At 57.9% G+C, this 21,775-nt stretch overlaps 1 protein-coding gene across 1 annotated transcript; it reads right to left on the bottom strand.

Moving 5' to 3' along the window:
• Positions 1-2,278: 2,278 nt before the first annotated feature.
• Positions 2,279-21,416, bottom strand: ITGB3 (integrin subunit beta 3). Its single transcript, XM_035347886.1, has 15 exons — positions 21,024-21,416; positions 17,439-17,524; positions 13,514-13,706; positions 11,181-11,433; positions 10,583-10,745; positions 9,848-10,009; positions 9,606-9,701; positions 9,305-9,394; positions 8,676-8,810; positions 7,870-8,299; positions 5,535-5,757; positions 5,268-5,368; positions 5,026-5,145; positions 4,223-4,389; positions 2,279-3,483 (listed from the first exon to the last, which is right to left on the bottom strand). Exons 1-15 carry the CDS (start codon positions 21,079-21,081, stop codon positions 3,415-3,417), a joined length of 2,346 nt encoding a protein of 781 aa, XP_035203777.1. The 5' UTR covers positions 21,082-21,416; the 3' UTR covers positions 2,279-3,414.
• Positions 21,417-21,775: the final 359 nt, after the last annotated feature.

Here is a 21,775-nt window from a genome sequence, read left to right as displayed (position 1 = left end):
GGTTGGACAGAGGATTTCAGAGGAGCACGCTGGAGCAAGCACAGTTGAACGGGGTGGGGAGAGCCAAGGGTTAGGGTTACCTTCCGTCCCCAGCACAGCCTGACCCTGGTCTGCCCACTCTGCGTCGCGGGGACTCGGGCACAGGTCGGGAGAGAGGCTGCTGCTCCTACCGAGGGACATTCCCACACTGAGCACCTGTCCCCCTGCTTTGGGGCCCTGGATCAGCCCGGGGCATGATCCCCGTTAACATCCCTGTTACCTGCCCTGGGCTGTGGCAGTGTCCTTGCGGGGCCTGGGGGCTCTGCACCCCGCTGCCTGGGGGGAGCCCCTCGGGGCACTGCTGGCTGCTGAGGCTCGCTGCTGAGGCTGATCCTGGCCGTTGCTCACGTCCTTGATTTCTCCCTTCTTCTTGTGCCGTGGGTGCTGTTGCTTCAGTAATGCGTCCACGGACAGGGGCGTCTGGGGCCGGGAGCATCCACGTCGTCAAACACCGCGTGGGCTGAGCCCAGGATGGCAACCAAAGGGACCTGGTGGCCACCATCCCGGCGACGCTCCCCAGCTGGGCCCATGCTGGGCCACACCGGGGTGCTCAGCAGTGGCCAAAGCCATCCCCAGCCCAGCTCCCTGACCCAGCTGCATCCCTGGGGCTGTGGGTTACACGTCTGGGTGATGGGCACATGGTTTTGAGGGGCCGGGTGTGCTCCCAGTGGGATGTGTGCGGGGCCACGCTGCCCACCCTCACCTGTATTGCTTTGTCCAGCTTCGACATGCCCGTCCTGCACACCGCCTGCCTGGGCGGGTACGCCTCGGCCGTCAGGATCGTGCAGCGTGGGACAGACCCCCTGCAAGGCCAGCACTGTCCTGTCACCCCCTGCACTCCACCCGGCCGTATTTCTGCCTCCAGGGCGGGTAGGGAACATAACAGAGCCCTAAAATATGAACAGGGACAAGCTTTGTCCAGCCAAAGAGGAGGCAGCCCCTCACTTACGTGGAGGCTCTGCTGGACGTGGAGGTCCCGCTGGATGTGGAGGTCCTGCTGGACGTGGAGAGCTCCCTGGGGGCAGTTGCAGCTGAGGAGGGGGGAGATGCTTCCCAGCTCTCTGCTGAGCCATGTTGCGGTGGCTGCTGCTGCTCGGAGGCCACAGGGCTGCGGGACTTCAGTCGCTTGCGGGGCTTCATCCTCTCCTTGGCCAGCCCTGGTGGGAACGGGGCCCCGCGGGGCCGTGCTGACACCCAGGTCCTCGCACCCAGCAGGGACACAGCTGGGATGGTGTGACCCTGGGCTCTGTCTGCAGGGACAGGATGTGACCCCAGAGCAATGGGCGTTAAGGGTCTGCCCGTGCACCCCGTGTCCCGTCGCCCCTCTCTGGGCACCCCGCAGCAGCCTCACCCCCTGGATGATCGCCCCGGTGGCCTCGGGTGCACCCAGGCAGTGCGGGGCAGTCCCCAGGCTCGCTGCCTGTTGTCACTGCTCTGCCCGGTGCCACCATTCTGCCTGATGTCACAGAGTGCCTGGGGCATTCCCTGCCTCAGCTCCCCCATGCCAATAAGCGCTCTGCTACGATGGGGACCGATGAGGTCCCTCAGGTTGACACAAGGATGACACCCAGGCTCCAAGCACAAGAGCACCTCCACCCCTCCAGCTGCTCGCTGGGCCCTGCTCCATGCCCATAGCCCCGAGCAGGAGCAGGATCCCCCCATGTACCCCTTTGGGGTGACCCTACAGGGCTTGGCCCCAGCATCCTCCCTCCAAGGCCAGGCTTGCACCCTTCCAAAGTTTTCCCAGTGCTTTCTGTGGTCCCAAAATGCTGCTTTGGAAGGTGCCCACCAGGTGTCCCTGCAGCCCTGCGTGTCGCGGTGCTGAGGGGTGCCCAGGCTGGGTGCTCAGGCAGCACCCAGCTCCCAGGTTTAGCACCTTTGCCCCCAGCCCAGCTGCCCCCAGGATGGTCCTGCAGTGGTCTCAGCCCAGCTCCCCTCCTCCGGGGGCATCTCGTGCACACTGAAGGGTTTGTGGAGTCTTGCAGAAACCGGGGGGCTGCTGGGGTCTGCTCCCCTGCAATGAACAGAGGGGGCTGCCGAGAGAAGCCCAGCCTGCAGCAGGCTCAGGGCCACGCTGTGCCCCCCGCTGCATTACCCACTGCAGGAAAAAGCAGTGGGAGAGCAGAGCAAAGCCCGCGGAGATCCCACAGCCCTGCCTGGGCTGGCTCCCCCACCCATCCACCCCTCCTGGCCCCGAGAGGCTCCCCCGAGACTGGCTCCTGCAGGAGTGCCAACACAATTTGTGGTTTGAGGTTTTTATTTGGTGCCTTGGGAAGCACCCCCACGTGGAGCATATCTCTGCCCACCCACCACCTGCTGTGAGGCTCAGCCCCAGCTGCCCCCCAGCACCATCCCTGCTGTCCACCCCTGGGGACAGGCAGGGAGCAGGGGACACAGCCCCCAGCAGGACCAGGCCTGGGGACTTAGGGCAGGCACAGGGCACAAGACGGGTGCTGTTTGGTGGAACTGATGAGAACGGAGCTACCAGGATCTGGATAGGGTCCAGAGCACCTGGCCAAACTCTGCCCCCCAGGCTAATTTTTTCCACAGGAGACAAACTACGGGTGGGTGATACACAGCCACAGGCAGCAGGATGGGGCCTGAAGGCTGCCTGCTCATTTGGACCCTGAGCTGCACAGAAAACCCAGCACGGTGCCATGACCCAGCCTGAAAGGCACAGGGAGCCTGGGCTGGGCTCACGGCATACAGGCAATGCAGTCCACATGCTTTGGGACAAGGAAACAGTGGTGGGGGACACGGGGAGCTCAGCTCCATCCCAGGGCTGCAGCTGGGACCAGCACAGCTGATGCTACACGGAGGTGGCCGGCGGTGCAGAGCGGGTGCATGTGGAGGGGAGGAGGAAGGTCACAAGCAGCCCGGGGGCTGCTTTCTACCATCCTGGACCACAGCAACATGAGGAACACGTGAACTGCCAGGTTTTGAGTGGTGTCCTCAACCCACAAAGCAACACGATGGCTGCTGCCTGCTGGGACTTCACACGTCCAGTGCCCGAGGGCATCCCTGAGCAGGCAGAGCACAACTTGGCCTTGGGTTCTAGCCAAAATCCACTTGGCTCAACGAGCACCAAAGAGTTCAAAGGTTCACCAGGCAGAGGAAGTCCCATTTCTCCCTGTTCAGTGTATGGAGGGGCCACCGGCTCCTGCGGGGCGGCCCGCCGAGGTACGGACGAGAGGTTTGTGGGGGAAGCGTGTCCCTACAGTGCAGTGGGGTGATGGAGAACGGGGCCGAAGGCAGCCGAGGGGTTGTTAAATTACACGCAGACACACACACGCGCACAAGCTCTTCTGTAAACTGGACTCCGGGAGACCCCACAATCCCCATCTGATCCCACAGGCTGCTCTGGATGTGGCATCCTTACATGTTCCCGCGGTACGTGATGTTGGTGAAGGTCGACGTCGCCTCTTTGTACAACGGGTTGTTGCCCTGGGAAAAATCAAAGAGCATCACCGCTTCGTGATCAGCATCAGCGCTCACCCCACTTTACCACTGGGGAAACCGAGGCACCAGTGGGTGGGGGGGATTCCATTGGGTGGGGGATCCATGGCTCTGCTCAGGGCTTCGGATCTACAACATGATGTGCAGTTTAACAGCTCCCCGTGAGGTTTTTATAGGAGAGAGTAGGGAAAAGCTGTTGTGGAGGAGAGCACAGGAACAGAAAAGCCTCCAGAAATAGCCACCTGAGCCCCCCCATCCCTTCCCTCCAGGAGGTGGAGGAGAGGCACTGGTGCCATCCTGGCCCCTTCCCTCGTGCTTCGAGTGCCTCAGCCCTTCCAGCACCCCGTGGCAGCAGGGACCTTCCTCCAGCTCACGGGGTGGAAACACTTGTGAGGGAGGTGAGTAAGAGGGTCACGCTGGAGAGAAGCGCTCAGGATACTCTGGAGGTGGGAAAAGCGCCTGGGACATCTGCTCAGGCCTGTGCACAGCCCCTGGGGCTGCAGCAGGCTGGGAGAAGGGGTGCCCAGGTCGGTGGTGCCACCCCAAATCCTGCTGTGACCCCAAGGTGTGCTTCAGAGAGCGATGGGATGGATGAGCTTGTCCATAAGGACAGCGCCCTGTGGGTCCTAAACGGGGACTGGGCTGTTGTACTGGGAACACTGGGATCTGGATCCACTCAGCCCAGTGGAGGCAGAATTCAGGGTCTCCTGCTCATCACGGCCCTTACCGTGTCCCACTTGGCCCTGGCCTTCTCCTCCTCAAAGCGGGCGAACTCCCGGCGGTCGTGGATGGTGATGAGCAGCTTCCAGATGAGCAGGGCAGCCAGGCCAATGAGCAGGATGGCACCCGTCACCGAGAGCAGCACCACCAGGATGTCCGGCCCCTTCGGGCAGTCTGGGGGAGAGGAGAGCATGGTTGGGTGGGCTTGGCAACCTGGGGTGCCTGACTACAGGTATGGGGGCTCCTCTGCTCTCCAGAGGGCTTTATCCTCCCCCATGAGAGAGCCTCCACCTTTGAGCATCTGTCCTTCCCCCCAGGGCTGCCTGTGCAGGGACTGGGGAGGTGACGGGGGGCTGTAATTAGGGCTGATGGCTCTTTTAATGACCCTGGTTTTGAAGGATCTGCAGCCATATGCTCCCCTGCTCAGCTTGATAGCAGTCCCCAAGGATGCTGGAGGCCCTGGGCAGGGGGTGCCCTATCCCCAACCATGGATGCGACCACAGGATGTGGCCAACAGGAGCTGGATTTTAATGGCACATCAAGAAAATGAGACCCCTGGAGTCAGAAATGTGGTGGGAAGACCGAGCTCCTCCTTGGCAGCTCAGCAGGGGGGTGAAACAACCCAGCAGTGTGGGGAAATGTGAGACACAGGCAGGAAATCAGCCCAGGCATGAAGAGCAGGGAACAAAGCAGCTCTGTGACCCGTGCCAGCCCCTGGATCCTAGCCAGGAGATACAAAGGGAGCTCCAACCCCACGCTTAGTGCAGTCCCCCGGGAGCAGCACAATTGGCACCCCCAGCTGGGTCCTACCTGGCTCCTCTATAAGGTAGAGGATGGACTTGCCGCTGGAGTCCTCAAAGTACTGGAAGCGCACCACGCAGTCGTTCTCATCCTTGTAGGTGCAGTTCACAGCATCCTTGCCCCTGTCCCCTGCAGGATTGAGAGGATGTCAGAGCCCTCGTGCTGGGGACACGTGCATGGAGGGTGTATGCAGCCCCAGGTTTCCTTGCTTTAGGGCAGAAATTTGTGCTGTGTGCCATCTCCGCTCTTACCCAGCTCCTGCACCGTCTCGATCTCATCGCGGCACAGACGGCTGCAGGACTGCTGCTTCACCAGCTCACCCCGCTCGAACTTCTTGCACTCCACACAGTCCCTGAGGAAGAGGAGGGAGCTGCCATGAACAGCTCTGCACCATCCCCGAGGCACCCTCCCACCCTTTTTTCTCTCCATGATCCCAACTCAACGGATCTGGGGACGGTGACCATACCTGCGGGCACCAACCCTGATGGGGACCACCCAAGCTTTCCCCCCTGACTCACTTTTTGATGGTGCAGGCATCCGGGCACGTGGGGCACTTCTCGCAGGTGTCCCCGTAGGACCCGGGCTGGGTGCAGTCGCACTTGCCGCAGACGCAGGAGCCGTGGCCGCTGCACACCAGCCCGTTGCTGGACATGCAGGTGTCAGTGCGCGTGGTGCAGTTGCAGTAGTCGCCGGTCCAGTCCAAGTCGCACAGGCAGTCCCCGCAGCTGCACTTCCCATGGCCTGGGGATGTCCAGGAGGGCATCAGGACCCTTGGGTGTCCCCATGCGTCCCCACAGGTCCCCTCTGGGGAATCACCCACATGGGATGCTTGTGCACCCAGAGCCACAGCTCCGTCTCCGCGTGGCATAGCGAGGCAGAGCAGCCACCCAGGATACTTTTGTTCCACTGTCCTTGGGGTGGGATGCTGCTGCCCCCAGCAAACCCCATCCTTCACCTCCCTGCCTCCTATGACCCCTGTACTTCTCTTGTCCCATGCAAACAAGGAAAGAATAGCCAAATTTCAGGCTGAGCTGCCTCGGCTCTGGCAGCAGCTGGAGATGCTCAGTCAGCTCTGAGCTGCCCAAGCTTTGGCTTTTGCCTTTAGTTTTGGATCTGGTTAGGCCGTCTGGTCAACCCCTGCTGTCATTTCCCAGCCCAGCGCCACACACGGGAAAGCTGGCTGCTGGGAAGAGCCCAGCCAGCTCCGCACACTCCCCTGGCTTGGTCAGACAGCCCGACGTGCTCAGATCCTGCCAGAGCCCGCAGCTATTTGGATCACGGTTGGGTTTTTGACTCAGCCACCAGACACAGCGAGCAGCGGAAACGCCGCGGTGCCGGCACGCGCCGACCCGTCGCAAACACCGAGCACGTGGGAGCTCTGCTCCCTGCTGGGGAGCACCGGGGCACCGCGTCCCCCCTGCCCCCATGGCCTCGGGGGCACCGGTGTGAGAAATAAATGTGTAACCCTGTTAATGAGGAACTGGAGCTGAGTCACAGGAAAACAGCGCCACGCTGGGCGACGAGGTATGGAAATAGAGGGGGAGGCTGGGGGAGCGTGGCTAAATGGGACGTGACGGATGCCAGTGGGGTCAGACGGGGCGCTGGCAAAGAGACAGGGCAGGGCTCCTGCCAAGTCTGGCTTTTGTGGGTGGTGGCCCCCCGGGAAGGGCTTGGCAACCTTTCCCCGTCTCATTTCCTCCTCAGCCTTGGGCACGCAGCCAGGGCTGGCCCTGCTGGGCAAAGGACTCGGGAATGGAGCTGGGAACCAACGGATGGGGTTAATTAACAGCCCGCCTGGCTCGGGGGCAGCACGCCACCAGCACCTTTGCCCTCACTCTGCCTGACACGGGGGACGCTGTGCAAACAGGCAGTGCCACGGGAGCAGCTTTGGGTGGCAACATCAAGGACGAGCACCCGGCTCCCATGGGAATTCAATGCCTGGGGGGGAAAAATCCCAGCTCCCCCCGTCTGATGTTAAGGTGAATGATCAGCCCCAGTGGTGTGGAGGCAGCTGGGGGGTCTGGGTGCTGCCACCCCTCTCACATCTCCTGGGAAGCCAGGAGATGGGGAAGAGCACTGGGGTTTACTCCTCCAGCACGCTCAGACCTCCAGAGCTCACTGGAGATGGGGCTTCTGGCTGAGGAAGGGGCTCTGACACATGGGGCACATGAGATGACTGCTGCTGGGATGTTTTTTTTTTTTTTTTTTTTTTTGCAGAGAAGGGCTCCCTGGTCCCTGGCACAGGAGAAGTGAGATTTCCCACATTGAGAAATGCAGCAGCCAGGACTGGGAGCCTGGCAGCACAGGGAGGAGGTGAATATCCAGGAGATGAATATTTGCAGTAAGACCAGCGAGGGGGGGAGGATTTTCTTCCCCACCGCTTTTGCCAAAAGGGTGGAGGATAAAATTAGCGCATCCTCTCCTTGGAAATCCCAGTGCCTCTCCCCACCCCTCTCTCCCCACCCTGGGGTTTCCTCCTGTGGAGCAATTCCTCTGATGTGGGAGTTGAGCAGAATCAGGCCAGCTCCTGCCCTGTCCACCCCCCAGAGCCACTTCCCTAGGAGCCCCCCAGCCACCTCAACGGGGCTCCCGAGCCTAAGGAAGGATCAAGATCTGCCTTTAACCCTCTGAGTCCATCCCCTGCCAAGGCTTTTGGGCACAGGCTGCCAAAGGGGGGGGTCATTGCATCACATCCAGAACTAATCCATGGCCAAGCATGACACAACGCATGCAACAAGCCCCCACATGGCTGGCATCTCCCTCAACCATGACACTGGGCAGCAAAAATACCTCTCTAGCATACCCCAAGGTGCTTTACTCCATGCACCAACAACCCCCGGGCGCCCCACTCACCCGAGCACATCTGGCCCTTGAAGCGGACGCAGGAGAAGTCGTCGCACTCGCAGTACTTGCCCGTCACCTTGCCGAAATCGCTGCTGTGGCAGACGCACTGCCCGCAGATGCACTCGCCGCGCTGGCTGCAGTGGGGCTGGCCCGGCCGGGGGCTGCAGTTGTCCTGCTGCGAGGGGTTGTACTCCTCCTCCGAGCACTCGCAGAGCGAGCCCAGGCGCCCGGGGTTGCAGCGGCAGACGCCGCACTCGAGGCTGCCGTTGCCTCCGCTGCAGAAGGAGCTGTTGGTCTCAGCCTGGCTCTCACAGGAGCAGCTGCAGTTGAAGTTCACCACCACCACCAGGCTGTCCTTGAAGCCCACGGGTTTGATGGTGAAGGATTTCTGGCGCTCTTGGGGGCATCCTCGCACCTTGGCCTCGATGCTGAAGCTCACCTGGGGGGGGCAGAATGGCGTGCTTGTGTGCTGGCACCCCCCTGCAGCCTTGGGCTACCTGTTCCAGCCTGGCCTCGGCACCTTCTCTGTGCCCAAGCTTAGGCAGCCCAGAACTGGGACCAACAGGATCTCTTAGGGCTTTCCCAAGCTGTCCCAGCACGGACAGTGCACCTGCCCACCACAGTGTGCAGACAAAATCAGCCCCAAAGCCCATGCACCACGGCTGGTAGACCACAGCCTCTGCATCTAGCAGAGGAAAACATTTTTCCCCCTACACCCACCCAGCTGGACCCTCTCTCCACCAAAAAGATGACAGTGTCCCCATAAGAGCCTGTGTCCCCCAGAGAAAAGCTGAACCCGCGGACAGGAGCCTCACCGTGTCCCCGATCTTGAGCCCCACACAGGACTTGAGCCCAGGGATGACCTCGTTGTTGAGGCAGGTGGCATTGAAGGACAGGGACAGCTCTTCAGGGAGGTCACGCACCTCCAGCTCCACCTTGGAGCGGATTTTCTGGGGGAGGAGAGAAGAAAGATGGAAAAATCCAGCCAGGCTGTGCAGGGGTCCACCCTGAGCAGCCACCACACCCCAGTGATGCTCTCCCCCCCCACGGGATAGCAGCCAAGTGCCTCGAGGCTTTCTAGAGCTTGGCCATGTCATTCCCCACAGGGAACACCTTCGAGGATGGGAAAGGACAGAGGTGAGCTCCCATCCCCGGGGTCCACGCACGTGTGGGTGGAGGCAGATGATCACAGCTGGCCCAGGGAGGCTGCTGGAGGCTGGGGGAGCTGCCAAGTGCATGTAGGCTGCTTGTAGTGGTTATTTGGGGAGGGAGAGGGCTGCTGTGGGGCCATCACAATGCACAGCTCTCCTTTGGGCAACCCTGGGTGAGGTCTGTGTGCTGTGAAGGTGATTGCTCTTCCAAGATGAGAGGAAAGCCCCCCTGCACCTTGCTGCTCCCTCTGAGCTGCCCGTGGGGACAGGATGTGGTGGTCTTGCACACTCACCCCATAGGAGTCCACTATGAGCTGCAGGACATTGCTGGAGTCTCTCGACAAGGTGCCCACGGTGGTTCCTGGGATCAGCTCACTGTAGTTCTGGGGAAATACCACCATAAGCAGTCTGCTCATGACAAGTGAAGGCACCACAGCTGGGTCAAGCCGTTCCCAGTCACATGAGAGCTTCCTGAGCAGCCTTGTGAGGATCGGTGCCACCAGGCTCCATCCAGCCACCCCTGGCCACCCACAAAGGGCACCCTCAGGACCCCACCAGCCCCCCACAAAGGTGGCTTTGCACAGCAGCCATTACCTGGTAGAGCCCAACAACTGTGTCTGTCACGGCAAAGATCAAGTTGATGTTCTTCTGCGAGAGTTTCTCTGTCATCAGGCCCAGAGAGGGGTAGTCCTGGGGAAGGGGAAAGGCTGCACCCTGAAACACGTAGTCCCAACCACCCCAGTCCCCACCATGCCCTCCAAGAACAGCCGGACCACTTCTCCCATCCCCAACAGGAGCTGAGGGCTCCCTGACCCCCCACATGGTCCTGGATTTACCAGTGTGGTGGAGGCTGAGTAGAAGTTGTCCTTGTCGATGTGGCACTGGGCATCGTTGGGCTGCACGATGCCGGCCAGCCTCCCGTCCAGCGCAATGTGGGTCTTGGCGTCCGTGGTGAAGACGAGCAGGTGGGAAGCGTCGTGCCTCCAGCCAATCTTCTCCTGTGGCCAAAGGCAGCTCCCAGTGGGGTGGCAGCGTGCGCCGAGGGCAGCCCTATACTAGCACCTCGCTGCCACCCATGGGTCACGGGTTGGCCATAGGGACCGGTCTGTCACTACCGGGGGAATTATGGGCAGCCCCCCTCCCAGGGAAGTGCTGGGGAGCTTGGCAGGTGAGCATGGGCTGCTTGGGAAGGTGAAAGACAGGCTTTAATTTGCTAGACTGTTAATCAAGGTGGCTAATGACTGAGGGGCACGGACCCTCCCATCTGCAGCAAAATCAAGGTGCTGGCAGAGAAAAAGATGACCTTCTGGACTGACATGGGATCACTGTATCCGTCCCCAAAGCATCTGCTCTGCTCCTCTCTCCTCCCAGGACTGCATAAGGGCCCTGCTCTTCCCTCTCCGTGGTTGAGGCCCAGAAATGCCCTTGTTGAAGGTGTGCCCTGCCCAGATCTCAGCCCTGCTGCAGGAGGCCTCAGGCCCTGTCCTGGTGGGGTGGGTGCTCTCTGCCAACCCACCAAGCCCAGCCTGGTGACCCTCTCCCAGCCCCGGCCCAGCCTTCTCGCCCCTTACATCGCACACGGTGGCCTGGATGATGGCATCGAAGCCGCCCTCAGGTGCGTCGCGGTTCCGCGAGACACTTTGCTTGCGCACCTCCTCGTTGAAGCGCATCACCTCGTCCGTGAGTGACAGGACGTGCTTGTACCCAAACATGGGTAAGCACGTTTCCCCAATCCTGCAGGAAGAGAGTGGTCAGGGCACAAGTCTCATGAGTGTCCCAGCTCCCGTCCCCACTTTGCAGCCATTTCACACCCTCTGGTCTTCTGCTGGGCATGCTGGAAGGACCCAACTACCCTGAGAGCCCCGAGCACGAGGCTGGTGAAGGATCTTTTAAAAAGCAATCACGTTATAGTGATGCTGGGATTTGTAGGAGTTAGACCCTGCACAAAAATGGTGGAAAATTCTTTCTTCCCGTAAGAGCTTTTCAAAGTTTAGACATGCTCCTCCTGCCCATACCAGGCAGGACTTGCAGTGCAGCACAGCTTAAACCCTGCCCCAAATCAGACACCCAAATCCCTGCTGAAATCCATTTCCATGGATTTCCAGCCACAGTCTGGTGATGTCCCATTAGCTTCCAACCCTTACAGACCTCCCTCAGCCTGGGACTTACTCATAGCAAGGGTTTGTGATGGCTTCTGGAGGAGAGATATACATGTAGGGGGAAATGGGCTTGTCCACAAAGGCCCCAAAACCGATGCGCAGATTGCTGGTGAGCTTGCGCATCTCGCTGGCCAGCGTGGTGCCCAGGTTCTGGATGTTCCTCAGATCGTCCTTCATGGAGTTGGACAGGTCCATCAGGTAGTAGATGTCCACAGGATAATCTTCCACTTGACGCACTTGGACTTGGAAGATCTGGGAGTCATCTGTAATATGGCAGGGCAGAGGAGTGAGAGATGACCCCCTGGGAGAAACAAAGGGGGTTCATCGCAGGACTGGGGATAAAGTCAATGGGACCCAGCAGGGTCAACAGAACCCAATGAGATGGACTAAAGCTGCTGGGAGGAGAATATCTCAGCCGGACACATCAAGGAGCAAACCACTAAGAGCAGGGCTCTTGCATGTGAGGTATGCTGTGCACTCCTTGAAGATGGCAAATGTCCCAGAGCTCCTGTTCTCCAAGCATCTCACTACTAGGACATGAACTCCTTCTGCTCAGAGTTGTCCTATGCTGACAGTGTGGCCAACACATGATGGATGGAGTGAGTAAAACACTGTACACATGGGCAGCAGGTCTTATGGGAACAGCCAGGGGACAGCACGGCTGCTTCAGGCTGCTTCTGAACTCCTGAGGCCTCCAAACATCTCCTTGGGCCTCCCCATCCCTGTTCCTTCCTGCTCTTCTTGGCTCCTCCCAGCCCCTGCTGGGAAACTTTTTGATGAAACACTTTCCATTGAAACAAAAACCTCCTTAGAACCTTCTGGGGAACAGTCCAGTTTTAGTGACTTTTGCACTTTGAAAAAAAAATAATGCTGAAAACACTTAGGGTTGACCTTTTCTTTCAACTTTCTAGAAGGGACAAAGGTTCTTTTTCGCTGTTCTTTGAAACAACTTCTTTGATATGTAACTGGGGCACAGCTGCAGCCTTCTCAGAACACCTTAAATATTAAGGAAAAATACTTTAATCAACTTTCATTTAATCATTGTTTTTGTATTTCCTTCTAAATCTGTACATCTGAGATTTAGATTTTCAGGATGGATAAAGTATCTTCGAAGAGCTCCGTGCCCCACTGTCTGCATGGCCAGGTAGTAGTGTGCAGCCAGGAGTCCCAGCTTCATCCTCGGAGGACATCTGCTCCTCCTCATTGAGCTAAACCACAAGGACTTGGAACTTGTGGGACATGAGGATGTCTCTTCCTCCTTGTTGAGCTACACCACAAGGACTCTGAGCTTGTGGGACATGCCTTGGTTACACCCTTCAGCATTTGGCCTTCACTCATGAGCTGGGGAAGACAGCTCTTGCTAAGCCCTCTTGTTCCAGCAGAGGTGATATCAAGCCAGGGTTTTCTTCTACTGCTTCTAAAGTCCTTAAAGCACCACATGCCTCCTCTGATCCTCCCCAGAGCAGCACACACACCTGTCTCTTGATGAGTGCTTTTGGACCTAAAGACAGCAATAGCCACCCCACAGCTACACGTCCCCTTATCATGGGGAAGGGAACACGTCCGACTGCTGTCACTCACATCAGAACTGCTCTTTGCCCAGCCCAGGGACATGCTATCAGCCACTGACATCTGTCCCTGAGGCCAGAATGAACACCAGGAACCAAAATTTGTTCCTGTTGAGACATCTGTGAGCAGATTGATGATAACCAGGCAGGTCTGGGCTGTGTGTGGGGAAAGGGCGGCCATGGCAATGTCACCATTTTTCAGGATGGATAAAGTATCTTCAAAATCCAGGAGAGCCTGAAGAGCTCCGTGCCCCACTGTCTGCATGGCCAGGTAGTAGCGTGCAGCCAGGAGTCCCAGCTTCATCCTCGGAGGACATCTGCTCCTCCTCATTGAGCTAAACCCTTTGTTTCCCCAAACCCTTTTTGTGACCTCAGGTTAGTGACACCGAAAGGGGAAATCAAACAGGGGAAGTACAATGTGAATAAATATATATTAGCAAAGCCCCTTAAGATAAGGCTTGGGAAAGCTGAGGGTCAGCCTCATGGCACTGAGGCAGCAGTCATTAAGGTTTAAGTGGCTTCATAAAATAATCCCACAGATGTTGAAATCGCATCCTGTCCTGCAGGGCTGAGCCAGGAGACTGAACAGCAGAAATCAGCCTGCAGACAGTCCAACTGGGGACACTGCTGGTGGGTTTGGTGTAGCCCACTCCCCCCTCCCCGCCTTGTGGGTCTGGGACAACCTTGGCAAAAGGTGATGGCTCATCCATCGCTCGAGCTCTCCAAGCTGACCCCACCACATCTCCTTTTCCCACAGCATTTTGCGGACTCTTACCCGGCCGCAGCTTCAGCTCTATTCTCTGGGGTCTCATCTGGGTGGTGGTGGAGCCCCCTGAGCCCTTGTCGCTGAGCGGTCGGTCCTCCAGGACGGTGATGCTGCTGGTGGGGAACTCGATTAAGTCCTGCCTGCAGCCGTTCTGCAGGAGGTTGGCGCGCAGGTCGCAGCGTGGGGACGACTGTGCCATGGTCTGTGGGACAGGGGCAGAGTCAGGAGTGATGATGGATGGTTTGCCCAAGCCCAAACCCCTCCCAACATCTGGGAGCTGGAGTCCCAGGTTTGTTTTTTGGCACAGCTAGAAGGAAAGCCCCTCTGCATGGGTGGCTGTGTGCCAGAAGAGAGTGAAGCAGGACACAAGCTTGGCAGGCTGTGAGCAATGGGCAGAGTATGAGATTTTTTTGTTTGTTTTCCTAAGCTTTGGCAATAGAGCCACCTTTTCCCCAGTTTTCTTGACATACACCCTCAGAAATCCCTCCAGGAGCAGCGGGTGAGCCCAGTGCACGGCTCCTCTCCGAGAGCCGCTCGAGCTTATCTGCGGCTCCCAGCATCCTGCCAGCTGGAGCCCAGCTGGGGAAGGGGAACCAAAAAAGGAAAAGAAAGAGCAAAAAGGCGACCGTGCTGCGGGAGAGGCCATCGAGAATCCGTCAGAAGCAGGAAGTCAGAAGTGTGAAGTCATGCTGGGGGCTCCGGCCCCCTCCCTGATTTCCTAGAAAGTTCCCGGCTGCCTGCCCTTATCTCCGCGTGTTCAGAGGGGCTCCCGGCACTCCTGGAGGGGGGAGTTTCCTATCGGGACAAATATGGGAAGAATTCATCTCCTGGCCCAACACTGCTGGGATCTGCCTCTGTATGTTCCTGGCAGGGCAGCTGCTGTCCCCCCTTCAAGGGGTTCCTCCCTCCTGCTCCCCCTCCCAGCCCAAATCTTTCTCCATTCAAATCCCCGGGAGGGCAGAAGCGAGATCCTCGCCCTCCCCGCACCACCGATGCTCCTGCCCAGGCTATCAGCTCCCCCAGGTCCAGGCGGGTTGAACCCGGGAGCTAATTTGTGTGTTTTAAGCACACAAGTGGAAAAGTGCAAACAGCGTTAGGAGGCCCCCTCCGGCAGCAGTGGCCTTTTTCTGCCTTTTTCTCCTCCCTCAGCCCGAGCAATAGCCAGAAAATACATCAGCAGGCGTGTTCCTCCCCTGTGGCCTCCCACTCCTGCCCAGGCAGCACGCTGCTGGTGAAGAGGACATGTTTTACGTCTACACGAGCTCCGTGCACCCACCCAGCCTGCCACCTCATCCCGTGGGGCTCTCCACTGCACATCATCAAGCCCTCGAGGCCACTGAACCTCCCCTGCAGCCCCCCGCAGCTGGGCGAGGTGCCTGGGTCATTGCCGAGCCCATCGGTAATTACACACCCGTTCCTGTCCTCGGCAGGGAAAGCACTGGAAGGGTGAGGGTGAGAGGCAGGGCAGGGCAGAAAGGTTTTCAACCATGACACTGGGCTCTTGGGCGATACCCCGAGGTGCTGGTGGGCTCCCAAAGGACACGCAGCTCCTTGCACAATCAGCAGCATCATTTCTACTGAGAGATTCCCACAGAGAAGCTATTTCACCTCTGCATCACATCCTTCCCCTTTCCTTGAAAGCCTCAACATGATTGACTCGGGACTTGTAAAACCGACTCGGAGGCAGCCCAGGCTCGCTGCTGGGGGCACATGGTGCCACCTCCTCTGCCACGAGCCCTCCCGCAGCCCTGGAAGATGCTCCCCAGCCCCATCTCCCCTCCTGGAGGCCCACATCAGGTGGTCCTGCCTGTGCAGGGGCTGGCCCAGCTGGCCTCCAGAAGTGCCTTCCAGGCTCTCAAATTCTCTCATTTTCTGCAGTTCTGTGAGCCTGATACCTGCAAGAGGTATCTGCTCAAGGTCTTTGGGACAGGGGTAAGGACCTGGCAGGGTGCTGTCAGAGCCAGCTCCATCCCACATCTCCATCACTGCTGTGGCTGGGAGGCTGCGGGATCCTCAGGGCATCTCCATTTTCATCTCACAGGCAACCACACACAGCAACAGCTTCTCCGCAGGAGAGCTCGTGGGAGGACCCAATGCCTCTGCACTTTAAGCAGAAACCTTCCAGAGCTTCTCTAAACCAAACCCTGGTCCAGCCTTGCCTCTATGTTCCTCTCTGGGAAGTGAAGCAGGTGACATTTGGGGTGGGTGAGACCCTGGAGAAGTCTGCCACGATGCTCTCCAAGGTGATTTTAGAGCCAGGTCTCAGCTGACTTCTCCCAAAAGGAAAAACAAGTGGACAGGCACATCTATTAGCTGGTAACAGTGGTCAGGGTTTCTGAAAAATAAAGATAACTCAAGTCTCCTCTGCTTCAGTGCTCAGTGGAGTCAGTGGTCACAGGAAAGAGCAATGGAATTTATTTCTTGCTCAGAGCCAGGAAGGAGCAGCAGCAACTGATAACCCTGGGCTCCTCCGGGAGCCAGCACGGGTGGGAAAGGAGCACAGATAAGGGCAGTCCTGTCCCTTTAACGAAGGAAGGGGGTAGGATCAGAGACCTCCCCTGCCCCGGGGATATTAAACAAACCCACAGAAAAAAAACCTCATTTGCTAAATTAAGACAATGTGGTCCAGATGTTGGAGGCAGAGTTGCTGAGAGCTTGCACAGCGCGGCTCTCCAGCGGCTGGCTGCTGGCAGGGGGACGGCTCCCTTGCTGCTTGTCACGTCTGTCCATGAGCACAGCCCTGAGCAGTGCTGGAAATATTTCCTTTTTTGGAAACTTTTGCTGATCTGGGGGAAAAAAAACACCCAACCTCACAGCCCCTGCCGCGTCAAGGCACCAGCCCGGGCTGGGAAGGAGCGGACGGATGGTCGAGTCCTTATCATGCTGCAAAGTTCGGCTGCTTCTTGCAGGAGATAAGCTGGGGCTCATCCACACAAGATTTTTATGCTTCCTGCTTGGAACAATGCTGTGAGATGCCCTGGGAGCTGATGGGACCTGCAGGTGGCCGGGGTACGCAGTGGGTGCCCGGCATCGAGCACTGTCCGACAGCGCTCCCAGCCCGGATCATTATTCTGGGATCTTTTCTCCATCCCTGTGGGCACTGCCACCACTCATGGAAGAGGATTTCACAGTAGCAGAAGCCAAGAAAAGCCTTCTCTTAGTGCTTTCTGGGGAAGGGGAACTCCTTGCAAGCCACAGAAGCGCATTAAGGCAATGGCTCACCCAAGCCCTGGAGTTTTTAATCACCTCTCCCACCTCTCCCTGCCCCGTCTCTGCCCCGGGGCTGCAGCTCACCAGATCCCATCAGTGTTGGGAACTTCCCCCCTTACATCCCTGATGGGCCAACCCTAAGGGCAGCATTTTTGGAGGGTATGGTGGCAGGCCTTCCAGCATCTCACCCATCCGGATAGGGGGATTTCAGAGCCACAGCTCAGCACTGACATACTCTTTAGCTTTGTAACCAAACCCAGTCACCTCACCTTCCAACACCCACTCACCCTCTTCCAATGAATAAAGCCCCAAGCCCTAACTTCTAATCAGTATTTGCTTCCTATCTCCAGATCCCCTTCCCTTCCCAGCCCTTCCAGGAATTAGATTCTTTTTAGACTTTGAGCTTCACAACAGGTTGTCTAGAAGCAAACCAAAAGGAAACCAGGTTTTCAGATGTATAGCTTTGGAGAGACAAAGGGAATTTGCAGGGAAAGCTTCAGCACTTCCAAGCCCCCTCCCCGTGTTCCCCACTGGTGCACCCAGATAAGGGGCAGATTTTGAGGGCAAGGCAGGAATCTGGACCAAAGGCTGTGATGCACATGGCTGCAGTCACTGCCAGATGCCACCAAGGAATGTGTTCAGACGTGGTGGGGCCAGAGAGAGACACAGCATCCATCCCACAGCCCGAAGACCCTCCCAGCCCTGCTCAGCCCCCAGCACTCACCTTCGCGGAGCACCAGGCGCAGAGGGGGCTCACGGCCAGGCACTGCTTGCAGGAGTTCACCCCTCGAGTGGTGCAGATGTTACCCCCTGGAACAGCAAACAGAAAGCTGTCACCACCTGTGGGGCCACCAAAAAGCCCACCCAGGTGCTCAGCCAGCAGCCTCACCAGCAGGCAGAGCCTCCATCCTCCCAGGTCTCCACCCTAACCCTTTCTGCAGCCCCAAAATCCAGCTGCTGCCTCCCTGCCTCTTTTATATCTGCCTCCCCCAGCCCGGCAGCAGCTGGGCTCCATCCTGCCCGCCGCTGATGACATTTCCCACCTGCCAGCCTGATGCCAGCTCCTTAAAGTGTCCCCTGTCCCTGCAGCCCCGGGGGACATCGCCCCTTGTGCCTCTCTGTGGGCATTTTGGGGCAGCGGGGAGGGGAAGGGGTGAGCCCCCCGGGCTCAGCACCTCTTCCCACCCCCAGGCCAGGCGGTTGGTGCCTTTTTTTTGTGCAGATGCTGAACTCAGCCGCTGGTCTCAGCTTGGGTTAAAACATGGGGAAAGGAGGGGAGGGAAGTGGCACGTGTCCCAGGACATGCTGGCAGCCAACTGTGATGATGCCCCGGGGGGAAACTGGAGCTCCACCAGGGGAAGTGGCAGTTAGGATTTCAGGAGGTGCACGCCTTGGTTAGAGGCCAGCCTGTCCCGTCAAGGGGCCCAAAAAAACCCTCAGGGACATTGAGGCAGCGGCAATGTCTGCTGGGGCAGGAAGGGCAGAGGTGGGTACTGTGAAGCTCTGCGGTCCCAACGGCTGCTGCAGTAAGCAGCTGGGACAGGGCCGCGGTGGCATTGCTCTGGGCTGTTCCTCCCTCCTGCAGCACCTTGTCAGAGCTTCAGCATCTGCGGGCAACCAGTCCCTGGTGTCCCCATTGTGTCCCCAGCTACAGCCCTGCGAACTGGGGGTGCCAGCATGGAGCGATTGGGGGTTCCTCTGTCCCCACCTTCCCTGCCCAGGGTCCCCTCTTGCAGCCACAGGGGGAAAAAACGAGGTGTTATCTGCAGCAGCGGGAGGAAATGCAACACAGAACAGAAAGAGGAAACAGCAAAACGACAGCATCGGGTGCTCGGGCAGAGCCACGGCTGCAGCTCGGTGTGGCTGTGCCTGCTGGCATGCAGCGTGCTGGGGCTCGTGGAGGTGGGTGCTGGTACGGGGTGCTGGCACCGGCAGAGCTGGGCATGGGACTGATGCTGGGACACAGCAAATGCCCCAAGGCTCAGGCACGTGGGCGTGCAGCATTTCATGCTTGTTTAGTTTTGGGGTTGCGTCCACTCCCAGAGCTCTCTCCCTGCACCAAAATACCTGGCTGCAGCTTAAAAGGATGGGAGACTTTACATTTGGCATTGCCCTAAAGAGCGACAGATCTGTGGTGCAGAAGGCTCAGCCCCGTGCCGATGGCATGGCAGGCACCAGCCTGGCAGCTCCAGGCACTTGGGATTAAACTCTCAGGGCCACGTGCCCAAAGACGGGAACAGCTTCCAAAACTGCAGGCCCTGGGGAGCCCCAATGAGCCAATTTTCTGGCTGAGTTTGGCACTTAGGGTCATGAATGGGGCCGTCCTGCCCCACTGCCACATGACCAAGACACATGTCCGGGGATGTGGGACCTTTTGGGACCTTTCCCCATCTCGTAGCACCATGCAGAGCTATTCTTGGCTGTGCTCAGCTCACGGCTGGATGGAGCAGGGCTCTTCATCCCATGAGGAGCTGAAATCCCCCAGGCGCCAGCGGTGATCAAGGCAGGGCTGTTATCGCCATGCAAACACACAGCTGGTGGTGACCAGCCTCACCCCCTCACCCTGCAAATGCCTCTTTTTTGGCATTTCCAGCACTGTTTGCATGGCTGGTTGCAGGTGAGGTGCTGGGGGTTTGCTGGAGGCAGGCGGGGAGGGGGATGCTGCGGTGATGGGGGCACAAAACCACAGGACGAGGATTGCAGAGGATGCTGAAGCTCAGATGCTCTGGTTCTGGCCCTGGGTGCGCAGGATGCTGCCTGGCTGCGAGCTGGTTAACAGGATTCCAGCACAGACTAAACTAACAAACTCCGTGTATTTTTTATCCAGCCATAAAAAAACTAATAAACCAAAGTATAAAAGCTGCTTTTTTTTTTTTTTTTTTTTTTTTTTTTTTTTTTTTTACTACAAAACCAGCTGGTCTCATACAACAATCTGATCCTAATGACTGAGGCTTTGAAATAAGAAGAAATCCCAGCACGTGAAGTACCAGGAGCTAATCTGGGCAGCACAGGGAGCCCCGTTTGGGGTGGCAGCGCTGCAGCCAGGCACAGCAGGTGAGGAACATCACGTGCTGAACCCAAAACGCCCCAGACGGCTGTGGCTGAGCATCATCCTTCCCTGGCTGGGGAAAATTACTCAGTGCTCAGCCCGCACTCCAAGTCACCTCCACGCAGTGCATGAGGCAGCCACATGCCTTGGTGGGTCCTGTCTTTGTTTTTCCTTCTATTACACGCACGGAGATAACTTTATAAGGAGACTTTAACAAACTTGATAAAGATACAAACCATTCTTACATCTTCTCTGAGCTTTGTGCTTCTCTAAGCAATATGGATTTGGGCTTATTTTTGGCTGATGTCCTGCCCACGCCATCCTGGGGCTGCGCCTTTTCTCTGAACCCCTCCCTGTCTACCAGCATCTTCCTGGGGAGGGGATGCCCCAAGCTGATTACCAGAGAAATCATCTGCTCAGCCTCAAAGAGCAACCTTACAAACCTAAAACTCTTTCAGGGGTTACTCTGCATTCCTGCTCCGGCTGTTCGTGGGAATGCACAGAAATCTGGCATTCTTTAGCCAGAACAATGTCACCCCAAACCCCCTCGGGTCAGGCCTCCAAAACAATGGGACCGATTTATAAATCAGCAGCTGAAAAACAGTGCACCGTTTTGTGGCTGCAGGGTTTGTTTTCTGCTAGCTTTGAGCCCCGGAAACCACACCTGGGGAGAAGAGTCCCCTCGCTGGGCTGCCCTTCCACAGGGCGCCGAAAAGTTTTTTAGAAAGTGAGCTGCTTTTGTCCTGAACTCACCTGATGCCAGAAATTGGGGCTTTTAAAGAAAAGCACCAAAATAACAGGAGAAGAAAATGACACAAGGTACTAACGCTGACTTGTATGCACCCCATGCCCTTAAAATGAGATGGGAATGGTGATGCCTGCCCCTTGCTGCCTGTTTACAGGGGACAGAGTCCAAGTCCCACCCCAGTGCTCCCATTACAAACCAGTACCGCAGCCCAACGGCGGGTAGGTGGCGGAGATAAAGTTACTGGGGTGAGAATAAGGCATGGAGCCGCAGCGCCTTGACCCCGTGGCATCTCGGAGAAACCCTCTTGGCCCCAACCCAGCCCCGACCCAGCTGGCCCAAGCGATGCTTTGTGTTTGGGAACCGAGGCAGTGCTCTCCCAGCTTCCCCTTCCAGCAATATTTCTGAGACTGTGTGAAAGCAGAAAAGCCAGGGATTTAGGGGAAATAGCAGGCAACCTAAGCGCTAAGTGCAATATTAGGGCAAACACGGCTTTAGGAGCCGTACAAACCTACCCCAGCTGCCAGCAGCGCAGAGCACGAGGATGCCGAGGGCGACGCGGAGCTTCCCCATCTTCTCCGAGCCCCGGGGTACCGGGGGGTGTCGGGACCAGCCCCGCCGTGAGCGATGGAGAGCAGCTCTGGGGCAAAACCTCTGGGTTTTGAGCCGTCCAGAAGATGAATCATGAGCCTGGGTGTGTGACACACATGCGGAGCGGGGCCGGCCGGAGGAAACTGCGCTGGCTCGTCACTCAAATTTGAGTCAGGGAGTGCCCCCCCTCCATCCTGCCCGGAGCTCCTCACCCTTTTTCCCTTTCGTGGCTCGCACAAGGACCCAATGAACCTGGGAAGAAAGTACAGGGCACCGGGGACCCACACGAACAGGCTCTTTCCCATAGGCTCTTTTGCCGGGGTTTAATTCCTCGCAAAATCCTGCTCACACCCTCGTTTTATTAACTCTTGCATGAGAGGCAGCCTGGCTTTTAAACCTGCCGAGGCTGAGCTGCTTCAGAACTGAAGGATTTAAGGTGAAATAGAGCAACTGCATAGTGAAATGAAAGTGTGTGTGTGTGGGGGGTGTCTCAGGGACCCTCCCCAGGGCACTGCAGGCAGGGACATCCCTGCTGGAATAGGGGGGGGAAGACCCACAAGGAGCAAGGACTTGGACCCGGCAGGACCAGCAGCAGGTTGGGTACAAACCCAGACGTCACAAAGGGAGGGAAATTCAGATTTGGGTTGGACGATTTGGACCCGATTTTCTTCTCTCC

This window comes from Oxyura jamaicensis, chromosome 27 (assembly GCF_011077185.1).
Source record: "Oxyura jamaicensis isolate SHBP4307 breed ruddy duck chromosome 27, BPBGC_Ojam_1.0, whole genome shotgun sequence".
In the NCBI taxonomy this organism is placed as follows: Eukaryota; Metazoa; Chordata; class Aves; order Anseriformes; family Anatidae; genus Oxyura; species Oxyura jamaicensis.
The sequence above is the reverse complement of the archived record's forward strand: the minus strand, read 5'-3'. Positions and strand labels throughout refer to the sequence as shown.